General features: G+C 42.6%; 1 protein-coding gene across 7 annotated transcripts in view; it reads left to right on the plus strand.

Annotated features, from left to right (window-relative positions):
- rxraa (retinoid X receptor, alpha a) overlaps positions 1-22,917 on the plus strand; it is a 100,494-nt gene that overhangs the window by 31,183 nt on the left and 46,394 nt on the right. For 4 of the 7 annotated variants that reach the window (XM_060890468.1, XM_060890470.1, XM_060890469.1 and 1 more), the window contains exons 2-3: positions 1,767-1,880; positions 15,709-15,747. In XM_060890468.1, the coding sequence (XP_060746451.1) occupies positions 1,767-1,880; positions 15,709-15,747 (153 nt within the window). The remainder of the gene's footprint in view (positions 1-1,766; positions 1,881-15,708; positions 15,748-22,917) is intronic. The other 3 variants (XM_060890472.1, XM_060890473.1, XM_060890475.1) reach the window with 1 other exon arrangement.

Genomic DNA, 22,917 nt, shown 5'->3' on the forward strand with positions numbered 1-22,917 from the left:
ACTCTCTGATTCTGTTTAGACTGTCTGATTCTGTTTTCACTGTCTGATTCTGTTTTGACTGTCTGATTCTGTGTAGACTGTCTAAATCTGTCTGATTTTGATTAGACTGTCTGATTCTGTTTAGACTGTCTGAATCTGTCTGACTCTGATTAGACTGTCTGATTCTGTTTAGACTGTCTGAATCTGTCTGATTCTGATTAGACTGTCTGATTCTGTTTAGACTGTCTGAATCTGACTCTGATAAGACTGTCTGATTCGGTTTAGACTGTCTGATTCTGTTTAGACTGTCTGAATCTGTCTGATTCTGATTAGACTGTCTGAATCTGTCTGATTTTGATTAGACTTTCTGATTCTGTTTAGACTGTCTGAATCTGTCTGATTCTGATTAGACTGTCTGAATCTGTCTGATTTTGATTAGACTTTCTGATTCTGTTTAGACTGTCTGAATCTGTCTGATTCTGATTAGACTTTCTGATTCTGTTTAGACTGTCTGAATCTGTCTGATTTTGATTAGACTTTCTGATTCTGTTTAGACTGTCTGAATCTGTCTGATTCTGATTAGACTGTCTGAATCTGTCTGATTTTGATTAGACTTTCTGATTCTGTTTAGACTGTCTGAATCTGTCTGATTCTGATTAGACTTTCTGATTCTGTTTAGACTGTCTGAATCTGTCTGATTTTGATTAGACTGTCTGATTCTGTTTAGACTGTCTGAATCTGTCTGACTCTGATTAGACTGTCTGATTCAGTTTAGACTGTCTGAATCTGTCTGATTTTGATTAGACTGTCTGATTCTGTTTAGACTGTCTGAATCTGTCTGAATCTGTTTAGACTGTCTGATTCTGTTTAGACTGTCTGAATCTGTCTGACTCTGATTAGACTGTCTGATTCAGTTTAGACTGTCTGAATCTGTCTGATTTTGATTAGACTGTCTGATTCTGTTTAGACTGTCTGAATCTGTCTGAATCTGTTTAGACTGTCTGATTCTGTTTAGACTGTCTGAATCTGTCTGATTCTGATTAGACTGTCTGAATCTGTCTGATTTTGATTAGACTGTCTGATTCTGTTTAGACTGTCTGATTTTGTTTAGACTGACTGAATCTGTCTGATTCTGATTAGACTGTCTGATTCAGTTTAGACTGTCTGAATCTGTCTGATTTCGATTAGACTATCTTATTCAGTTTAGACTGTCTGAATCTGTTTAGACTGTCTGATTCTGTTTAGACTGTCTGATTCTGTTTAGACTGTCTGAATCTGTCTGATTCTGATTAGACTGTCTGAATCTGTCTGATTTTGATTAGACTGTCTGATTTTGTTTAGACTGTCTGATTCTGTTTAGACTGACTGAATCTGTCTGATTCTGATTAGACTGTCTGATTCTGTTTAGACTGTCTGATTCTGTTTAGACTGTCTGAATCTGTCCGATTCTGTTTAGACTATCTTATTGTGTCTGATTCTGATAAGACTGTCTGATTCTCTTATAATTGTCTGACTCTGTTGTAACTTCCTTCTCTGTTACGATCATCTAATTCTGTATAACAGCCGTCCGTCTGTGTGTCTAGGAGTAAACCAGTACGTTAGCTCCAAGAAAAATAGATGACTTGTAGACATGTAGACACGTTATGTCTGATCTTTATTATGTCTGATCTTTATGTCTGATCTTTAAATCATTCTTCATTACACTGGAAGTGGCATTAAAAGGTACTAAATCTAATCTGACAATGTCCAGTTTAACTGAGTGTGATGATGTTTTGTTGTTCACACAGGGTTCCTGAAACCCCAGTGCTCGCTGGCGCCGCCCCCACAGAGAGGCCGCTCGGGGGAATCCTGCTCCTGTTTCAGCGGCATGTGTCCTCTCCATCAGCGCAGACTCTCCACAGGTAACACAGCCTCATCACTCAGCAGCTGCCAAACACACAAAGCCTGCACTGTAGTCCATCTACAGCTCACCACATTCAAGTAGCCTATTGTGTGTCACACATGTAACCTACACATCACTGAGTTTTCCATTGGCTCGGACTCGTGTTTCGAGCGTTTTACATTCAATCAGATCTACAGAGCGTACAAAACAATACGAAACGAGTTATTCCACATAGAGCTTAAGAACGGCGGGTTCCAGCAACACGACATGTCCGTGTCATCGCGGAATGCGGAGAATGCTGCATCACATCATCACCTTTATTTTATAGTGTCACTTTCCAACATTTCAAAAAATTCGATATAAACGAATCTGTATTTTCATTTCAAATAGTGAAGCAACATGAAAATCATGTAACAGGCTACTAAAAGTGACGTTTTATATGCTTTTAAATATCGGATGCATCGTTCCACGAGGTGTTAGCTACAGTAGCAAGGTGTTTAGATTTCGTTAGCAATCTGATCCGAGCTCAAATCCGAGAGTTTGCGTTATTAGATTTTCCGCAGATTCGTTTCACGTGTGTCGAACACGAGCACGTCGCTTATAGAAAGTCGTTACATGCTGTATTCGTCTTCACTGATAAGAGTTTAAATGAAGAATCCCGGTGCTTGTGATTTCAGTCATTTAAATAGTTCATTCATTCATTTTCTACCGCTTATCCGAACTACCTCGGGTCACGGGGAGCCTGGCGTCATCTCAGGCGTCATCGGGCATCAAGGCAGGATACACCCTGGACGGAGTGCCAACCCATCACAGGGCACACACACACACACTCTCATTCATTCACACAATCACACACTACGGACAATTTTCCAGAGATGCCAATCAACCTACCATGCATGTCTTTGGACCAGGGGAGGAAACCGGAGTACCCGGAGGAAACCCCCGAGGCACGGGGAGAACATGCAAACTCCACACACACAAGGCGGAGGCAGGAATCGAACCCCCAACCCTGGAGGTGTGAGGCGAATGTGCTAACCACTAAGCCACCGTGTCCCGCCCCCCCCACCTGGAGTTAAAGGACAGAAATAAGTTCACATGAGTTAATCGTGTCCTCGTGTGTGTGAAAGATCGAAACCATGTTTTTTTTTTTGTTTTTTTTTTGTGTTTAGTTTCTTTTTTTATATACTGTATTTTTTATAACGTGCAAACTGCCAGCATGTAAAATAGCAGCATCACAGCTTCACAGACTCAGCCTAAAATTTCACTGGGTGTTAATGACGGAGTAGACAAGCGCTTGATTACAGGGCAGGTAGAAACCTAACTAGTGTTGAACTTTTGCTAAATGTTTGAAGTAACGTGTAATTTTCACTGATGGGCGCTGTCTCCGACATGCTTTTTCCTGTCAACTGGTTAGAGAGTAATTGTGGCTTGACAAGGACGCAACCAGTCATGTCAACGTCAGTCACGCTTTAAAAACAAATACCAAAAAGTATTTCTTACAATAATTTTGTAGGAGACTTTTAATAGTCATTTCTTTTTTGTTTATGAGTGTTTTGTACTGTAGAGGTTTTTTGGGTTTTTTTTTTTATTAAAAAAAAAAAAAAAAAAAAAAACGACTAGTAAGATCAACTTTTTCTTAAATTCCTTCACAGTGGACGTGTTTGAACACCGTCTCAGACACACACGTGTCTCTTTGTGGAGCCTTCAGAAGGCCGTGTGATTGATTAACTACATTTTTACTGTCACAGGCCTGAGTGGGGGCGGTGTGTGTGTGTGTGTGTGTGTATGCGCATGTGTGTGTGTGTGTCTCTGGAGTAGTTACAGTCAGACAGCATGCTTTATTGAGCTCGCTGACAGAGCAGGGAGCTCTGTTTTTTACAGCTTTGTTTGAAGGCTTGTTTGACTTTGCTGAAATATTCAAAGCCATTTACACTCCGGTGGTAATTCTAGTATCGCCGTTAGAAGGTTGCTGTTTACGTTTGCTCGGATTCCACGGAGCTCCGGCAAGCCAGCGAGCACTGCTGAAAATTAGTTCTGTCTTTTTATTATGTTCTCCGCATATCCCACATAAAAGGGGGACGGAAAGGCAGTCTTTAAAAAGGCCGCATGGCGCGGTGCGGTTTGTCATAGGCAGATTTTAAAAGTGGTGGCTGTGGAAAAGTCAGGGTGAGCTCAGCTGGAGACTCACGTTTATAGAAGGAGTAATGACAACGTTTCTAATTAGAAAACGTGTCGCTGTAAATCTTACGCTGAGCCTGAAGGAGACCAACCAGAGTCTGTGTGTGTGTGTGTGTGTGTGTGTGTGTGTGTACGGCTGATCCGTAGCTGATCCTCCTGAACTTCTCTGCACTCACTGATGTGGCCGCACTCGAGATTCCGGCGGTTTTATATTGTTTTGGATTTCCGTAAAAGCAAATCCTTGCTGGAAAGAGAGCGTGAGAAACGCAGCATCCCCGTGCTCCCGTCTCGCCAGATCGTTTTAGAGGCACTCGTTTTTGTTTTTTGGTTTTTCTTTCGAATCAGAAACGCGAGGAGGAAAACAAAAAAGATGATGAGAATTGTTTTTTTTTTTTTTTTTTGCAAGTGTTGTATGAGGTGAGCATAAGAGAATTTGTTTTTTTTTTTTTTTTTTTTTTTGAAGCACCTCACAATGCAGGCCTTGTCCTGGAGATTTGGGCTTCTTCTCAGCACGCTGAACGAAGGAATGGAAAAGATTATCCACAGGAATGTCTGGGGTGCCCTCAAACCCAGAGCTCCACGCGAGCGGCCAATGAGAGAGCGCGGTCGAGCGGTGGGCTAATTTTTTCCTGATGAACTCAGCCGCCTGCTCCTTAATGGCTTCTGATTGCCAGCTCTGAACTCACATATGGACCATGTTTGAAGAGGCTAAATTGTGGGACCAATTCGGTACTGGGCAGGAGAAGGAACGGTCACTGGCGCTGCCTTTGTTGTTTCATTAGAACGGGTAATGGCTCGGTGTCTGAGTCTCTCAGTCAGTCCGTCCTTTTCCTCCAGGTGTTTTTTTTTTTTTTTTTTAATAATAACCCTTTTTTTTTTACTGACATCGCTCGGGAAAGAGTTCCACCCGAAAAGCAACCTCTTGCTACGTTTATAACTAGAGTAATTGTCCTGCCTGGGCATCAGGGGCCCTGGTGCCTTGGGGTAAATGGTGGCTTCATAAATTCTGCCAATTAATTTGGTGCTTATTTATTGTCCCGAACTGCTCACAGAGAGCGCGGCCGAATTAAGCCCATAAATTTCGGCGGAATGTGGCAGACACGAGCTGAGTGTATTTTTGCTCTTTGTTTAAAGACTTAAGCTGAACCATAGACCTTTAGTAAAAATGAGGGGAAATAAACGCCATGTGGTTAAGCTCCGGCGAAGGATCCAAACATGTGTTTGTAGACCTCGCGGTCACGGCGGGGGAGGGGATGTCGAAAGCCGAGGGGAGTCGCGGCAGCGGCCGTTGCCTCCGTATGCGTTCTGGATCAGGGTCTCCGAGAGGTCAGGGGTCAAGGGAAGAGAGCTCGTTAGCTCCGACATGTTCCACACTCCTCCGGTTTTAATTGGCCTTAGCCGCTGTGCACACACTCCCTCACAGCTTCCTGTTGGCCAGGAGCTCAGAGTCGATTACAGGGCCGGGCCCTCTCCTCCCTCTCAGATTCATCATCTTCGTCCAGCACAGAGGCTATTTTAATACTCTTATTTATTTAAGCTGCTCTTCAAAGCCAAGTCAGTGGAAGGAGCCATTTCAGTGGCTGTTTCTGTTTTGTTTTTTTTTTTGTTTTTTTAGCCTGTCGTTCTTTCTTGAATTGAGGGGTTTACAGTCTCTCATTTCTGGGGTCACATCCAAGCCATTTAATAAACTGTACATACTGTACATAAATTTGTCAAAAAGTGGTCCTCCATTTTAACTACACATTTGTTAACTTGCTTTCAATTATATATTTATTCGTATTAGACGATTAGTTTTTTTTTTTTTATATATATACTTTATATTTAATACAGCTAATTTTTGGTTGCTGTGATTAATTAGACTTCACTACAAAAGATTAAATGGGATAAAAGCGTTTGATGATGACGATGATTAAAAACAAGAGAATATAAAAAACTGTATTTTTTTTTTTTTTTTTGTCTTTATTAAAATCAAGAAAGGAAAAAACGAAGGTCTTTCGAACGGATCGCTGTTTATATACAGTAACTTGTTACGCACCGTTTACCGTAACTATAAAAGGATAAAAAATACTACATTATGTGCTTTAATTAAGGAAGAAACTGTCGTGAAATCGAATGAGAGGAAAAATTAAATTAAAAGAATTAAAAATTTCTAATTGGTTTAAAAGGAATAAAAGGAATTGAAGCAGTGTGTAAAAGCCCAGTGATTTTTTTATTTATTTATTTATTTTGTACTTAAGTACACGTGTACCTGTGTGCTTTCTGTAGAGGTCAGAGTATAACGCATTAAGTAATTTAGTATGATTCACCCCAGCCACTGGAACTGGAGATGTAAGAGCGAGCATGTCGATTGGAACATTAGGTCAGGATGTTAAATAGAAATGTTAAATGTTAAATTCATAATGTGTGATCTTTTGTTCGTCGGTTACAGCTGTGTGGAGAGCGGCATGATAACCGCTGTAAATACTGTTGTACTTGAGTGTGTGTGTGTGTGTGTGTGTGAGAGAGAGAGAGAGGCAGGTCATGGCGCTCGTGTCAGGTTGTCCACGTTCTCCTATCAATGATTGTCACTGTCATTGACTGACACTTGCCAAAGAGAATGTAGGGAGCCAAGTAAAAAAAAAAGAGAGAATTAGAAATGCGAGCGTTTCCTTTGGCAGGCAGTGACAGCGGTCTTCCATGATGGTTTGGTCAGGGGAATTCAGAGAGACTAAGCCTTTGATAACTCACTGAGCCCTTAATCTTGCCACAGCGTGCCACCATCACAATGAAACGCCATTGATGGTCGCGGCTCATCAGCCGATCCGGGGGCTCGCGCATCCATCTCGGCTTCTACAGTAACAGCCACAGGCACAGGAAATAATAACCCTGGAGCTAGCTTTCACACTCTCTCTCTCTCTCTCTCTCTCTCTCTCTCTCTCTCTCTCTCTCTATCTATCTATCTATCTCTCTCTATCTATCTATCCGTCTAAAAGAGCCAATTAATTCAAGTATAATTCTCTCTCACTCACTCATTTTCTACCGCTTATCCGAACTACCTCAGGTCACGGGGAGCCTGTGCCTATCTCAGGCGTCATCGGGCATCAAGGCAGGATACACCCTGGACGGAGTGCCAACCCATCGCAGGGCACACACACACTCTCATTCACTCACACACTACGGACAATTTTCCAGAGTTGCCAATCAACCTACCATGCACGTCTTTGGATCGGAGGAGGAAACCGGAGTACCCGGAGGAAACCCCCGAGGCACGGGGAGAACATGCAAACTCCACACACACAAGGTGGAGGCGGGAATCGAACCCCCAACCCTGGAGGTGTGAGGCGAACATGCTAACCACTAAGCCACGGTGCCTCAAATATAATTAAACAAACACATTCAGGTCTGTTATTTGTGCTGATGTTTCTTGATTTTATTTCTCCTGCGTTGGGAAAATACAAATCGGATGTGGTTAAAGATCACTTTTCCAGAGGACCAGTCATTAAAAGGATAGTACAGTATTTCTGTGGGGGGAAATAACACCAGGTCTGACATTCGATAGACTCTAAATCCAACGGCCCTGATTGTGACTTAATGTCTGTCATCAGCATCTGTTTATTAAGCGGCGAGTGTGTGAAAGACAGCAGCAGTGTTCAGTGTTCAGTGTTCCTAATGCTCAGGTGACCTTTAGAGACTCTGGGGAGTGCGCATGGTGCGTGCGGCGTGCAGTCCTGGCACACGGAATTAGAGGGAGAGTCTAACATGACACTAAAGCAGGCAGACATGCTCAGAATTATACCCGGAGAGAGGAAGGAGAGGCACGGGCCAAGCGAGCATTTGATCCAGATGCCACCAGAGCCGATCTCATGAGGCGGAAGGTCATCGCCGGAGCACCTGCTGCCCTACGTCCCGCGTCACCAACCGTCATGCTTGAAGTTTTGAAGTAGTGACCTTGCAATCAGACTTGTGTAACAGTTCCGTCTGAGTGCTGATGATGTTGACGGAGCAAGGCATGCTGGGATATGAAGGGTTAAGCAGTATGGGTTTGTGTGTGGAGCTAATGGAAATTTCTTATTTGGATGTGTCAGTGTTCACTGGAACACTTCAGGGAGAAAAACGTCAAGTGTGTAAATGTACCAGAAATTTTGGCACCAGTCTGGAGCTGTGCTTTTTTTTTTCCATTGGCCACCGGTCAAAGCAGTCAACATAGCAAATATCCTTTTGCTACAGCACAAATGCTGCATGACCAAAAAGTTTCTAAGGGTTGTTTTGTGCAGTTTTCCCTCAGCCAGACTAAGCAAGTTGTGTTGACTCAACAATTATATCATTACACACCGTAATGATGATGTCGTTGATGTCACTCGGATTGTTCCTGGAACCGTTCAGGTTGGTGAGAAATGTACCAGAACCTCAGGATCTGCTAGATCTTCTTTGGGTTAGTGAATGTTTCGTGTCTGTTGGTTGGCTCCATACAGTAGCTTGCAATCTTCAAGACTTCAAGAACAGAGTTTTTGTCCATCTGTAAGCATTAAGGCCACGTTCAGGTGAAGTCTTGCGAAAAACAGACCATTAGAAACCTACACCGCTTAGGCAAAACACACAGGCAGATGCTACAGAGAGGAAAAGTGGGGCAGGGTGTGTTTGATTGGGCAAAACTAATGCCACAGTGGCAGCTTGTCCTCGTGTCTGTTACAGATATCGACACCGAGATAACGGACTGACGTGGACGTGCAGTGAAATGTGAAGTGCACATGAATCTGAACAGACTGCGATGAAGAAACATGACAGTGGGATACACCGAAAACCTGGAGGAAATCTGTAGTCGTGAAATATATACTGTACGTTCTGTATAATTGTTGAATATAAGGATAGGATCATTTAATACAACTTGTATATTGTTTTATTATTAGATTTCCACTTGAATTATGCTGTATTGTTTTGGCATTCGCACTGAAATTCTGTGCACTGGTGCTGGGATTCATGTGTCTTTTCAGTGAGTCAGATCATTTAGCTCAGCTCCCAAATATGCCATGACTCCCAGTCGACTCCATTCGGTTTTTATCCCTAACCGAATCATGTTATTGTCATTTTGACTTGTGAAAACTGGTTAAACAAAAATGACAACATGAGGGACATAAGAGAGCTACGTCTAAACAAATATTCTTTTACAATGTCAATTTACAAGCCATCGTTCGTTCTAAAGCCTTGAATATCTGCCCCAGATTGTCTGGATAGGTTGTTAGAGAAAAGTGCTCTGTTATTACTACCTTACTATTAGTACTATATGTGTTTCATACCAAGTTCTATTTCTGTAAACGGTCTGGTGGAATACTGTGATTTTCGTGTCTATAAAATGCACGGTGCCATATGGTGCAGTTCCTCAGATAACAGCTGCCTCGCCAGAGCTTAATATGAAGCCCTTCTGAGACCCGGTTTTCCTCTCTCATACTTCTCACCTTCCACTGTGTCCGTAAAGTCTCTCTAAGGGGTTTTTCACGCCGGAGGTTTAGTCTGAGACGAAGCACGGTTCGCATGTAAAATCAGAAATGTGAGAGCTGTCACACGAACCAGGAAGAGCACGGCGATACCGAACCCGAGACCCCCCGTAGGAGGTGTTGTGAGTTCTGCTGCACGACTCGTACTCTGGTCGTTGTCATCGTCATGCATGAGTGCCGTGAACGTTATGGGACGCTATGCACCTATATATATATACAATAATATAAACGCCACCAAAGCTGCTGGAGGACCAGAAACAATCAAACTCTTATTCAAAAGCATCATGACATGTACGTGACTTTATACCACAGCGTTGTTCTATCTCTAATCTGATTGGTCGTACGGTGTTGATCAGTTTTCTCTAACAGCTGCTCTGTGAGTACACACAGGGATTTGGAAGAAGGAGTCTCCAGTTTCAGAGCTTTTGTAGCAGTCAGTTACATGACAATATACGTTAGAGTCAGAGTATCATTTCATGCACATATTTCCTCCCTGCTGATTACCAGAAACATCACAGCGGCCCACACTTATGAATATTCTCCAGACCGCCTTCTGCAGATTAACAGCAGCTACTGGTTGTGTATTTCTTCGTCCACGGCAGCAGCAGCAGCTGCCTGTAACCCAGGATGGTAATGCTGCATATTTAACGCCTCCACAGCCATCTGTCCTGGCGTATTGTGATCCGCTCCGGACATGTGTGTGTGTGTGTGTGTGTGTGTGTGTGTGTGTGTGTGTGTGTGTGTGAGTCTACTAGGTTCTTATACAACAGCACGAGGCTGTATCTTTTTATAGTATCACTTCATCTGATACCACACACACACACACTCACACACTCACAGAGTCACACAGTTTTTCTCCACTGAGAACCTCATAGAGTTATTCAAAATAAGAGAGGCTGACGGTTCAGGATGCTAGAATTTAACTCCCCTCGCGATCAGCGACCGTGACGCAGCTGCTCTTCTGCACAATCTGCTCTGATACATGACTAAATAGTCGGTGTAACACACACCCAAACACACATAATTAGAGTGTTAAGCTCTTAAGGAACAGTATTTTGTGACATTTGCAACATTCGAAGCTCCAGTATTAGAAACACTCGCTTGATTTTACCTCCCCTTACTCGCAGAATCACTTGGGAAGCTTTGATGAAACAAAACACGAGCGTTGGAGTTAATCGCCTGGTTAGTGAAAATATGCAAATGACGTGTTTTAGATAATTCCGTGTTTCCAGTGTCGACGTTCCGGGGGAAAACCTCATCCCAGGTTTATACACAGTTTAGCGCTCACAAATCAGATCTTCCTAATGCACAGCAGAGTAAATACAATAAACTTGTGATCTGCAGCCGGTCTGCGTTTTGAGCTGCTGCTACAGTATAAATGTGCTCATTTTGTATCGATTTGTATAAGTGACGCTCTGATTGAGCGGACGGGACGAATTCACGCTCTGTGTTCATTTGCATTGGCGATTTTCCCTTGCAAGTAAATCGTAATCTCCTTAAAGCTGTGAGAGGGAGAGGAGCAGCCATGTTGCTGTAAAATCCACCACTATATCAAGTCTGAGAGAGAGAGAGAGAGAGAGAGAGAGAGAGAATGTGGAATTCCTGTAGGATGAGTGTGTGTGTGTGTTTCAACAGCTCCATGTTTGCCCTGTAATCTTCACTGCTGGAGTGTGTCTCCCACTGCATCTCTCTTCAGGAAGAAAGAGGCTTCCCACTTCCTGTTTGTGCTCGGAGAGAAAGGAAATGGTTGAGAATTTAAAGGAAATGTTCGTTCATGTGTTTATAAACACACACACACACACACACACGCGCGCACGTATGCAGGTATTCCGTGAACGTATACATAAAAACGGATGAAGGACGAATCCGTTCCACAGATCGTCCCTGCACTTCCTTCACCTTCCTCTGCATTACGCTAAAACTTTTAATTCGTCTCAGATTCTTCTTCTTCGCTTCGTCATCACTCATTGACAGACAGAGCGAGAGTAAAGATGACTCTAATAAAGCGTGTGGTGTCAAGCGCACAGAGCTGCGGGTTACGTTTCTCTTTCAGGCCGCGCGCTCGTTTCGGGCGGCTTTTCCTTCTGCAGCCTTTTGATCTGCCTTTTTTTTGTTGATGTAATGAGTGCAGATTAGCGCCGACCTTTGCTTTCGTGACTAATTCTCATTTATCTTGTGTTATTGCTCAACCCGTCGGCTGTGTGCGCGTTAATCTTCTGTGGCCTGTTTGACGTGTTCTTTATGAAGGAGGACATCGGTCAGGTCAGAGGTCACGAGTCGGCACAGGATAGCGAGCGAATGCTCTGAATAAACTGTCGATCATCACGCTTACAATAGCTGAAATAGGCGCTACGCGATGGTTTTCTTTCTGTGTTAATACGAATAATATATTCACGGCGATTAGTGAATAATTCACTAATAATTAAAGCAAGTGTAAACGTTTACAGTCAAATGAATCACGTACGTCACGTGTTAGTTGCGTGTGAATAGTTACGTGTTATCGTCTTGTGTGTTCATTCATTTCATGATGCATGCAGTAATAATAAAGATCCTTCCCGGGGATTTGTAGCATTTATCGTTTCTATAGCAACAGCTCCTTCCAAGGGGATTTTTAGTTAGAGCATGTACTATGTTATCGTTTCTATAGCAACAGCTCCTTCCCGGGGATTTGTAGCTAGTGCGTATTTATCGTTTCTATAGCAACAGCTCCTTCCCAGGGATTTGATGCTAGTGCGCCTTTATCGTTTCTATAGCAACAGCTCCTTCCCGGGAATTTGTAGCTAGTGCACGTTTATTGTTTCTATAGCAACAGCTCCTTCCCGGGAATTTGTAGCTAGTGCACGTTTATTGTTTCTATAGCAACAGCTCCTTCCTGGGAATTTGTAGCTAGTGCACATTTATTGTTTCTATAGCAACAGCTCCTTCCCGGGAATTTGTAGCTAGTGCACGTTTATTGTTTCTATAGCAACAGCTCCTTCCAAGCAGATTTTTAGTTAGGGCATGTACTATGTTATTGTTTCTATAGAGTAACTGCCGATACTCAGGGATTCATAGCTAGAGTTCATTGTAATACATTATCGTTACTATAGCAACAGCTCATTCCTAGGTTTTCTTAGCTAGACCTCATTGTAATACGATGTTGTTTCTACAGCAACAGCTACCAGATAGCGCTCGTTGTTTCTATAGCAACAGCCAAGTCGTAGCTAGTTTCCCAACATTAAGTCTTCTTCAGGACATGTTTAAATAGGGTAATAATAAACTTTGGGGTGGTAACATATCACACCACCTGGTTCTGTTTGTATTCAGACAACTAAATGTTACTACAAGCTGCTGGACACAGAACTGATTATTATGTTTGATGAAAATGATAAAAACATCCAGTGAGAACTCAAGTGATGAAACATGAGATCCACGTGCCAAGGAAGTTCAATCAGCAATGCACTCTGGGTCAGAGGGGTTTCACATGATCTGTCAATCACAGCAAAACCAGGCCAATCGCACGCCTCTGCGAGCCCCTGTATGCGGAAAACAGCGGATAGCTCAGATTTACTTGTTCTCTAGAGAATGTGTAAGAGTTCCTCAAATCCCACAGTGATCACAGTCCAGCCTTTTTACGACGCCACATTTGTTTTCCGTTCAGCGAATCAATTTGTCCGGAAAATCCGTAGTATTGTCAATTAAAAATGATTTGTAAAGCGACAGGTACCGTGACGGGGTCTTAGAGAACGAGAAAGCATTCTATTTTTTTTTTCTGGCAGGTAATCCATCAAAATAAGTATCACGGATTTTATGTTAAAAAAAGGGTGTATGTGTGGAGAGGAATGGGAGGAAATATGAGCGAGTGTGTAGGCGTGTGGATGAGAGCATGTGATTCAGAGCTTGTGTGTGTGTGTGTGTGTACAGTATGCCTTTGACTCATTAGCAGAGCTTACCACACTGTGTGTAATCAGCAAGCTGGATCAGGTGCTTGGTGTGAGAGTGAGGTTTTCCAGCACACTTCTGAAGCAGCAGCTCAGGGTCACATTAAGGTCACGACCCATGAACTCTCTCTCTTCTCTTTTTTTTTTTTTTTTTTTTTTTTTTTTACTCTGAACCAGTGTTTCATTTCAGACAGAAGGGTTGAGGGAGGAAGACCATGATGTTCCAGAGCGCGTGGGAAAGCACAGATAAAAGACCGGAGGTGTGATCCCTGCTAAGATCAGCGTTTTTTTTTTTTTTTTTTTTTTTGTGACGTCTAAACGTGTGTGTTCAATTAACGAAAGTCTTCATGGTCGTTTAGTGTATAGTTTATTATCTCAGCTTGAATTGTGTGGTTTCTGACTGATATAAAAAAAATAAAAAAAATAAATTGACGATCCGTCTTCAGTCTTTATCAAAGTCTGCTGTTGGTCCAAGGCAGGGGGCGTGGCCTAAAGTTCTAAAGAAGTCTTTAAAAATACAACCAAAGTTTACCGAACGTCTTTTAAAATTAAACGTGTGATTATTTAGACATGTGAGCCACGTGCACGTGCGAATCGGCGTCACGGTTGCCATGGAGTCGTTGATTATTTTTCTAGAGCATTAATAAAAGTTTTTTAATTCCTTAATCCTGGGATAGCGTTAGATTTTGTTATAAAATTGTAGCGCAGCCTGTTACTGCGTAATCCGGGTTAACTTTTACTCGCTTTACTAATATTTACTAAGACTTTGTTACCGTAGTGTAAAAAAAAGGGTAGTAATATTGGGGTGAAATAGTAAAAATATGGAAGGTGTTACGTTTTGTCTGAATTTAGTAAATGAAGGTGTTGCTTTTTTTAGATTGTGTTTTTTTTGTTCGTGTGTGTTGTGTGTGTGTGCGTTGTTGCGGAGAGGCTTTACTGGAATTCGGAGCAGGACTTGATCTTGTTTTGCTGCTTTATGAGTCTGAGTGTAGCTCAGTAATTGAGGTTATGGGTGATTAAACTCTCTGTGGCCCTACGCAATCCCCCAGCCGCCTATCACTCAGTGTCGGAGACGATCCTCTCCTCTCAGTGTGTAATTGATTACTGTATGTACTCTCTCTCTCTCTTTCTCTCTTACTCTCTCTTTCTTTTCCATCCTTTCCATAAAGCTGATTTAGGCCACATCAGCTGGTGTTTAGTGTCAGTCATGTCTGAAAAGGGAAACTGTCCCTCCTGCGTGTGTAGCATGTGACAGAACGACCTCGAGGGGTGTTTACTCTGCTGCGCCGGGTGCCTACTGCTCGGGTCGAGTGTGTTTTCGGTTTAGTCCGTGTTTGTTCTTCGATTGTCGAGTCTAGTAGTGATAAAAAAATTGAATATTAATAAAAAGTCTTTTTGAACTTTATAGTCAGAAGCAGCTTAATGAAAGTGGGAAGAAAAACATGATGGTTGATTTATTCATTTGAGTTTTGATTAGTGTGTGTGTACAGTATGTGTGTGTGTGTGGGTGGTGTTGAGCGAAGCAAGGAGGCTCTTGCCAGGGGAAAATGGTTTGTACGTGTTAGAAGATTTTCGTGACAGCTTGCAAAAGACTGATCAGCATTTTGCAGAGTCGGTTCATCGAGGCCAAACATTCAGTCAGACTAGGACAGTTTTGTGTGTGTGTGTGTGTGTGTGTGTGTGTGTGTGGGTGTAAGATAAATTTATCAGGTTTATCACTAGACCTAAACTAGGTCAGCAGCCAGGGTTTTTATTGTTTACTCTGCAAATAAGGATATTTTATGATAAACGTATTGCAGTATATCAGTCTGTTTGATTTATGACGCTTTCTTTTGAATGCTGTCGATTTTTCCAGCTCGATTTATACAGAAGTTGCTTTAAAAAAAAAAAAATAATAATAAAAGCAAAACGTATATAATTTAGAAACACCTCCGAAGTTTCTGTATAACAAATTCTGACTGTTTTATTGTTGAATTAACTTAAAATCCGCTTTCATTATTGTGACAAAATGAAATTTCGTGATTCTGATCCTGACTTTATTTTTTTTGAGCGAAACCCAAAGCATGTGTTCTTTATAAACTGTTACCTTTGTTATATAACAGAAATGTATTTTAATAAAGCTTATTTTTGTAACAGTACTCCACGTTGTGTTTTATTCCTCACGTATCCTGTCACTTTTTAACGGCGTCGTAACTCTCATGTTCTCTCCTCATGAGTTTTTGGTTTAATGTGAGCAGCTGAATATTTTTGACATGTATTCTTTTGTGTCTCACAACAGCAAAGCCTTCATATCACTTCCATGATGAAGCATTTAACGGTAGGATCTGCTTTCTTTCTGTTTCACATAAATCACATTTATCCTTTTAATCTGCCGTTGTACTGCAGGCTTGAGAAGAAAAAAAACACGTGTCTTATGACCGGTGTGGAAAAACCCTGGCCGAAGCCTAGCTTTAATGTTCTGCTAGCCGGGTTGTGTGTGTTGGCGCACATCCAACAGCAGGGGAAGAGAGTCAGCAGCCCCTGTGTTTGCTGTTGTGCAATGGATGGTCTTGTTGTATGTGTGAGGCCTGGCCTTCAGGTGTGTGCCATCACATCACATCCCATACAGTCCCATCCCATCACACCCCATCACACCCCATCACATCACATCACATCCCATCACACCAAACCAAACCACACCACATCACACCACATCACACCACATCACATCACATCACACCAAACCACACCACACCACATCACACGACACCACATCACATCACATCACACCACATCACATCACATCACATCACATTACATCACACCAAACCACACCACACCACATCACACGACACCACATCACATCACATCACACCACATCACATCACATCACATCACATTACATCACACCAAACCACACCACACCACATCACACGACACCACATCACATCACACCAAACCACACCACACCACATCACACGACACCACATCACATCACATCACACCACATCACATCACATCACATCACATTACATCACACAAACCACACCACACCACATCACACCACATCACACCACATCACATCACATCACATTACATCACATCACATTACATCACACCAAACCACACCACATCAAATCCCACCACACCACACCACACCACATCACATCCCACCACACCACATTACATCCCATCCCATCCCATCCCACATCACACCCCATCACATCACACCACACCACATCCCATTCCATCCCACCAATATCAATATCAATATCCCACCACACCATACCACATCTCATCACATCCCATCCCACCACACCACACCACACCACATCCCATCCCATCCCATCCCATCCCACCACACCACATCACATAACATAACATAACATCACATCCCATTCCATTCCATCCCACCACACCACACCACATCACATCACATCCCATCCCATCCCATTCCATTCCATTCCATTCCACCACACCACACCACACCACACCACACCACACCACACCAAATCACATAACATCCCATCATATCCCATCCCATCCCACCACACCACATCACATAACATCACATCCCATCACATCCCATCATAAAATCCCAGAACACCAGAAGCATCAAATGAACTCTAATAAGCTCACAAAACACCTGCCTTCTGCAGCACCACTCTGGGCGCCAGGAGTAACACTTCATCAAGTTTCTGTGTAAATACTAACACAGCTCGTGCTTCCACAGGGCTGAGAATATAACGTTATTTATCACGTAGAGGACAGAGTAGGTTGAGGAATCAGGGTCGCTTGAGTGAAACACACTGGATCATATGCTGTAGAATGTTAAACTTTATAACAGTCGCTCAGAACACAGAATTCTCGATTGTGATTGGTCAGAAGGTGGTGATTAAATTTCAACGGCGGCTCTAAGAGTAATTCTGGTTGCACAGGTTTGTGTTATGTTTTGTTCTTACATGCTTTAGTTTCTATAGAGACAAGTAACCCAGAGACGTTTACAGCTGAAGCGCAACATAAATAGTTTTTTTTTTAAATCATTAATTTATTAAAGTCATTAAAAGCTTCTTTGTGCTTGTGCTGTAGAGAAATAAATCCTCTTGCTTTAGGCTTGTTGTGGAAAGATAAGAGTTGAATAAGCTGCACACTAAAGCTGTCTGTCTATCTGACTGTCTGTCTGTTTCATTGCCCATATATAATGTTTCTTTTCAGTCTTTCTATCTAATACTTTTGTGCCTCTTGTCACGTATTGTGTCTTTTTTTTTATTATGTGCCATCTCTTTCTCAATGCCTCTCTCTCTCTCTCTCTCTCTCTCTCTCTCTCTCTCTCTCTCTCTCTCTCTCTCTCTCGGGGCTTGGGAGCGTAATTGGATGTGACAGACCAAGCTTTTAGGAACATGTTCACTCTCCATCACTCAGTCCTGTCTCGCTGCTCCTGTGTGTCACACTCTCTGGTCCTCCTTGTCCTCATCCTGTCGTCATCAGCACTTCTGTCCTATCCGAGATGAGGATGTAGCACACCGTTTTCCTTCCATCCCAGCAGCCATGTGGCTTCTGGACATACGACATGCGTTGTGAAGTGAGGGTTAGGACATGTCTCATCTGAAGGGGTTGTTTTATCTAATTTATCTATTTATGTAAGTCGGATCTACAGCAGGATTGAAAACTTCTTTATTCTTGACCTCCAGACAGAATAAATTTCACTCTTTGAGTCCTGTTTGAATTTTATGTATATAAAATTTGACGTTTTTAAGATCATAAAATAAAGAAATACATTTCCGTTGATGCGAGACAGCCACTTTGAATAAAAAAAAAATTAATAATTTTTTTTTTTAATTATTCCTTTTTTTAATTAAAAAATTTAATCAAATAAATACAGTTGAATTTAAATAAGATAGAATTTAGATGAAGTGTATTATATATAAATAATCTACATGAAAGGCAGAATCTAAGCAGTGTAGAATCTAATGTATGTAGTGTACCATTTGCCTGATAAATGTGTAGTGAACATCTACAGAGAAAGAGAATCTGCAGAGAGAATAAGAGAAAGACAAAAAGTAAAAGACACACACACAGAGAGAGAGAGAGAGAGAGAGAGAGAGAGAGAGAGAGAGATTTATAGGTTCAGTTCAGTCAGGGAGAGATAGAAAGGGAAACAGACATAAATAGAATGACTTACAGACAGACAGAGTTTTGCTTTTATGCAGCAAGGACCCTCGAGACCTCAGAGTGACTGATGATGATGATGGTGATGATGATGATGATGATGGTGGTGATGGTGGTGATGATGGTGGTAATGGTGGAAGAGCTAATAATGGCACCATCTTTTCTTTTATGTAATGAATATGTATCAGGTCACAGATGATTTATCCCTCGTAGCGAGCGGCATTCCATTGTGTTTACACGAGCTTCTGATGGAACTTCATCAAGCTTCTGCTTGTGGGGTCTTGTTGTAATTTATGTGCACAAGTGTGTGTGTGTGTGAGAGTGTGTGTGTGTGTGAGAGAGAGTGTGTTATGGAGCTTATTATTCATAAGCATTCCCTCTCCTTTAATGCTGATTGTTTGTCTTGGAAGCGAAAGCACCCCTTGGGTTTCGTGCGGTTGTTGTTTGCTTGTTGGGCGCCAAAGGGAGGACGCTGGGAGAGGATCCCAACTATGATTTCCCCATCACTCACACACACACACACACACACACACACACACACACACAAACACACGCACACGCACATGAGGCATGTGCCGGGCCCCCTGTTGTGGTCCACGCGCTCCCTTTCGGCCTGCTAGACCTCTTCCTGCTGCACGTACACACATAGTTTCCCAGAGTTGCCTTCAGTATACTGTCCAGCCCCGGGAGTCTCTACACTACCACGTTTTTTTTTTTTTTTCCACTCAGGCGCCCTGATGTTTTTTCAACAGCCAGCCATTTGCGTTTCATTACCGAGACCTTGAACAGAACAAAAGAATAATAATCAGAATATGGATGAAGGGGGATTTCAAAGGCTTGTTATGTGGTTATAAATTCTCTTTCTCACTAAAAAAAGCTTCTATATATATTTTATATATTTTATAAACTTAAAATGAGAACCAGCTTCTTTTGCTTGGTTTGACGTATTAGAAAAGTATCTGTTGCCCTAAATCATGCACAAACATACTCCGGCTTTGTGTAGAAAAAGAATTACACGTTTTATGGGCCGTGATATTATCTCCCCAAAGCAGCCCTATAAGGGTATATGCGAAATGATGGAGAGAGAGACATCTGCTTTGGGATGCAGCCAAGGACACACTTTCTCTCTCACACACACAGGGAATGTTCTTATTTTACACTACCACCTGAATTATAGATCCCATAGCCAAGTATACAGAGCTGTGTACATGTCTCACTCAGGTACCGTTGCACATGTGTACGGAGGATTTGGCATCATGTCGCACAACACTGGGGCTGCACAGACTTTCTAGAAATAACTCGCAGCCTGCGGACACAAACAATTCCACACGCACTAAACAGAAAGTGACAAATTCCTCAGCGCGCCGTCATCACGCTGGAGGTGTGATAATTGTCAGGACGAATCATGTTTGTTGTGTTAGATTGCTGAAGCCTTTTTCTTACTGTCCAACTGCAACTTCATGGCTGCCATCATTTCCCCCTCTTTTAACTGATCGTTCATGCATGTGTGTGTAATTTGATGTGGTGTCCATGCAGAAGAGGCTTATAGGATGTGGAAAAAACCAAGCTCCGGACCACCAGACACTGATTACACCATATAAATGAGGCCCAACCATAAGATATACTGGGGTAACACACTGGGGTAACACACTAGGGTAACACACTGGGGTAACACACTAGGGTAGCACACTGGGGTAACACATTGGGGTAACACACTAGGGTAACACATTGGGGTAACACACTAGGGTAACACACTGGGGTAACACACTAGGGTAGCACACTGAGGTAACACACTAGGGTAGCACACTGGGGTAACACATTGGGGTAACACACTAGGGTAACACACTGGGGTAACACACTAGGGTAGCACACTGGGGTAACACACTAGGGTAGCACACTGGGGTAACACACTAGGGTAGCACACTGGGGTGACACATTGGGGTAACACACTAGGGTATCACACTGGGGTAACACACTGGGGTAGCACACTGGGTTAACACACTGAGGTAACACACTGGAGTAACACACTTGAGTAACACACTGAGGTAACACACTGGGGTAACACACTGGGTTAACACATGGGTAACACACTGAGGTAACACACTGAGGTAATACACTGGGGTAACACACTGAGGTAACACACTGAGGTAACACAATGGGGTAACACTGATGTAACACACTTCGGTAACACACTTCGGTAACACACTGGGGTAACACAATGGGGTAACACTGAGGTAACACACTGGAGTAACACACTTGAGTAACACACTGAGGTAACACACTGGGGTAACACACTGGGGTAACACACTGGGTTAACACATGGGTAACACACTGAGGTAACACACTGAGGTAATACACTGGGGTAACACACTGAGGTAACACACTGAGGTAACACAATGGGGTAACACTGATGTAACACACTTCGGTAACACACTTCGGTAACACACTGGGGTAACACAATGGGGTAACACTGAGGTAACACACTGGGGTAACACACTGGGGTAACACTGAGGTAACACACTGAGGTAACACACTGAGGTAACACACTGGGGTAACACACTGAGGTAATACACTGAGGTAACACACTGAGGTAACACAATGGGGTAACACAATGGGGTAACACTGAGGTAACACACTGGGGTAACACACTGGGGTAACACTGAGGTAACACACTGAGGTAACACACTGGGGTAACACACTGAGGTAATACACTGAGGTAACACACTGAGGTAACACAATGGGGTAACACTGAGGTAACACACTGAGGTAACACACTGGGGTAACACACTGAGGTAACACACCCCAGTTTTGAGACTATAAATCAGTACGGTCTATATGTGTAGAAGAGTAAAGACAAAAGAATGGATGGAGTCATGAAAGTGTTCATGATTACAACAGAAACAGTTTTTGACTGAAGATCAGCGGTTATTTTTCTGTTAAACTTTATTTGTTCTGGTTAGTTTTGTGTCAATAAACTTTGTCTGAATAATCGAAGCCTCTTAAAGACTAGAAGAGAGATTTACAGCATCAACGAGACATGGCAGGTGTTTTCCAGCGTGAGACGTTTTGATGGCACGTACAAGCCTTGAAACTTAAGGATCTACATGTGAAAATATAAAAAAAGATAAAATATAAAAAATCTGTTTCTATTTAAATCTACATCGATGTGGACGACAGGTCAGCAAACACCTTGTACGTTTCTGCTCCAGTTCCACTTCAACATTTAATAGCTTAATACTTAAGTAAGAACTTTATCCTGGTTAAGGTCATGATGGATCTGGGCATTGTTCTAGGTGTGAGGCTGGTCCATGGTCCATTTCAAGGTGTGAGGCTGGTCCATGTCCTGGATAGGACACCAGTCTATCACAGGGCACCACACACAAACACATTTTTGGATAAATTGGAGAAAACTGGAGACCCTGGAGGAGAACTCAATATTTGTGATGTACAAGGACTCACTGTTTGCTGTGATTTTTTTACTCTTGTTGGTGTTAACAATTTGAGAAGCTTATATAAGAGGAATTTAAGCAGGGAGCCAGAACATCCTATTTGTCCTATTTTGCAAAGCGTCCCCTCTAGCTCTAGAGTTTCACCAGGGATCCGGGTTTAGCGCAGAAATGAATCCTAATGCCTCACTCTCACATGGACTTCAAACGAGTCGGCTCGGCATTTTGGCACCGCTTTAGCTTCACGTCGTGTCTCAAGGTGCGGATGCTCCTCGGGGGCCGACGCTGCAGGTCGTCGCCTTTAATTACATCCCGTGTTGTATCGAGTCCTGGCTGTAATCATGCATCTATTGTCAGGTGGAGCAGCAGGGCGTTCATCCCTGGCATCCTCTCGCTCAAGCTTTCGGGTTCTTTAGATGTAAAAACAAGCTCGAGATTGCATTGGGCAGAGAAACAGCAAGGTGTCTGCGGTAATCGGCTCGTTCCGAGATTAGGTCTGATTCACGCATGTGCCTTCGTACGCTCTATTTATTTTCTTGGGTGTTCAAAAGCATAATAGATTAGATAGCAGGAACGCTCGTGTGCCAGCACTGCAGATGTTATCAGGACAACTTGTGAAGCATCACATGCCTGACTGATTTACTACTGGTAGGAGAAATAAAAAATCTTTATTTAGCAAGTAAAACAGTCGATTTTCCCTCCCAAAATGTAACTAATGAACCGAGCAGTCAGTGTTTTACATCAAAGCATCTTTATAAAAGGTTCTCGTTCGGCTGGCCTCCATTCAGAACAACATTCAAGCGAGCCAAACTTAGAAGTGCAGGAAAGGGAAATTAATTGTACGACAGAAAGACTCGACATCGCTTACTGCTATTATGTGGCTCGTTGAAACC

Source organism: Tachysurus vachellii, chromosome 17 (assembly GCF_030014155.1).
Source record: "Tachysurus vachellii isolate PV-2020 chromosome 17, HZAU_Pvac_v1, whole genome shotgun sequence".
Lineage (NCBI taxonomy): Eukaryota > Metazoa > Chordata > Actinopteri > Siluriformes > Bagridae > Tachysurus > Tachysurus vachellii.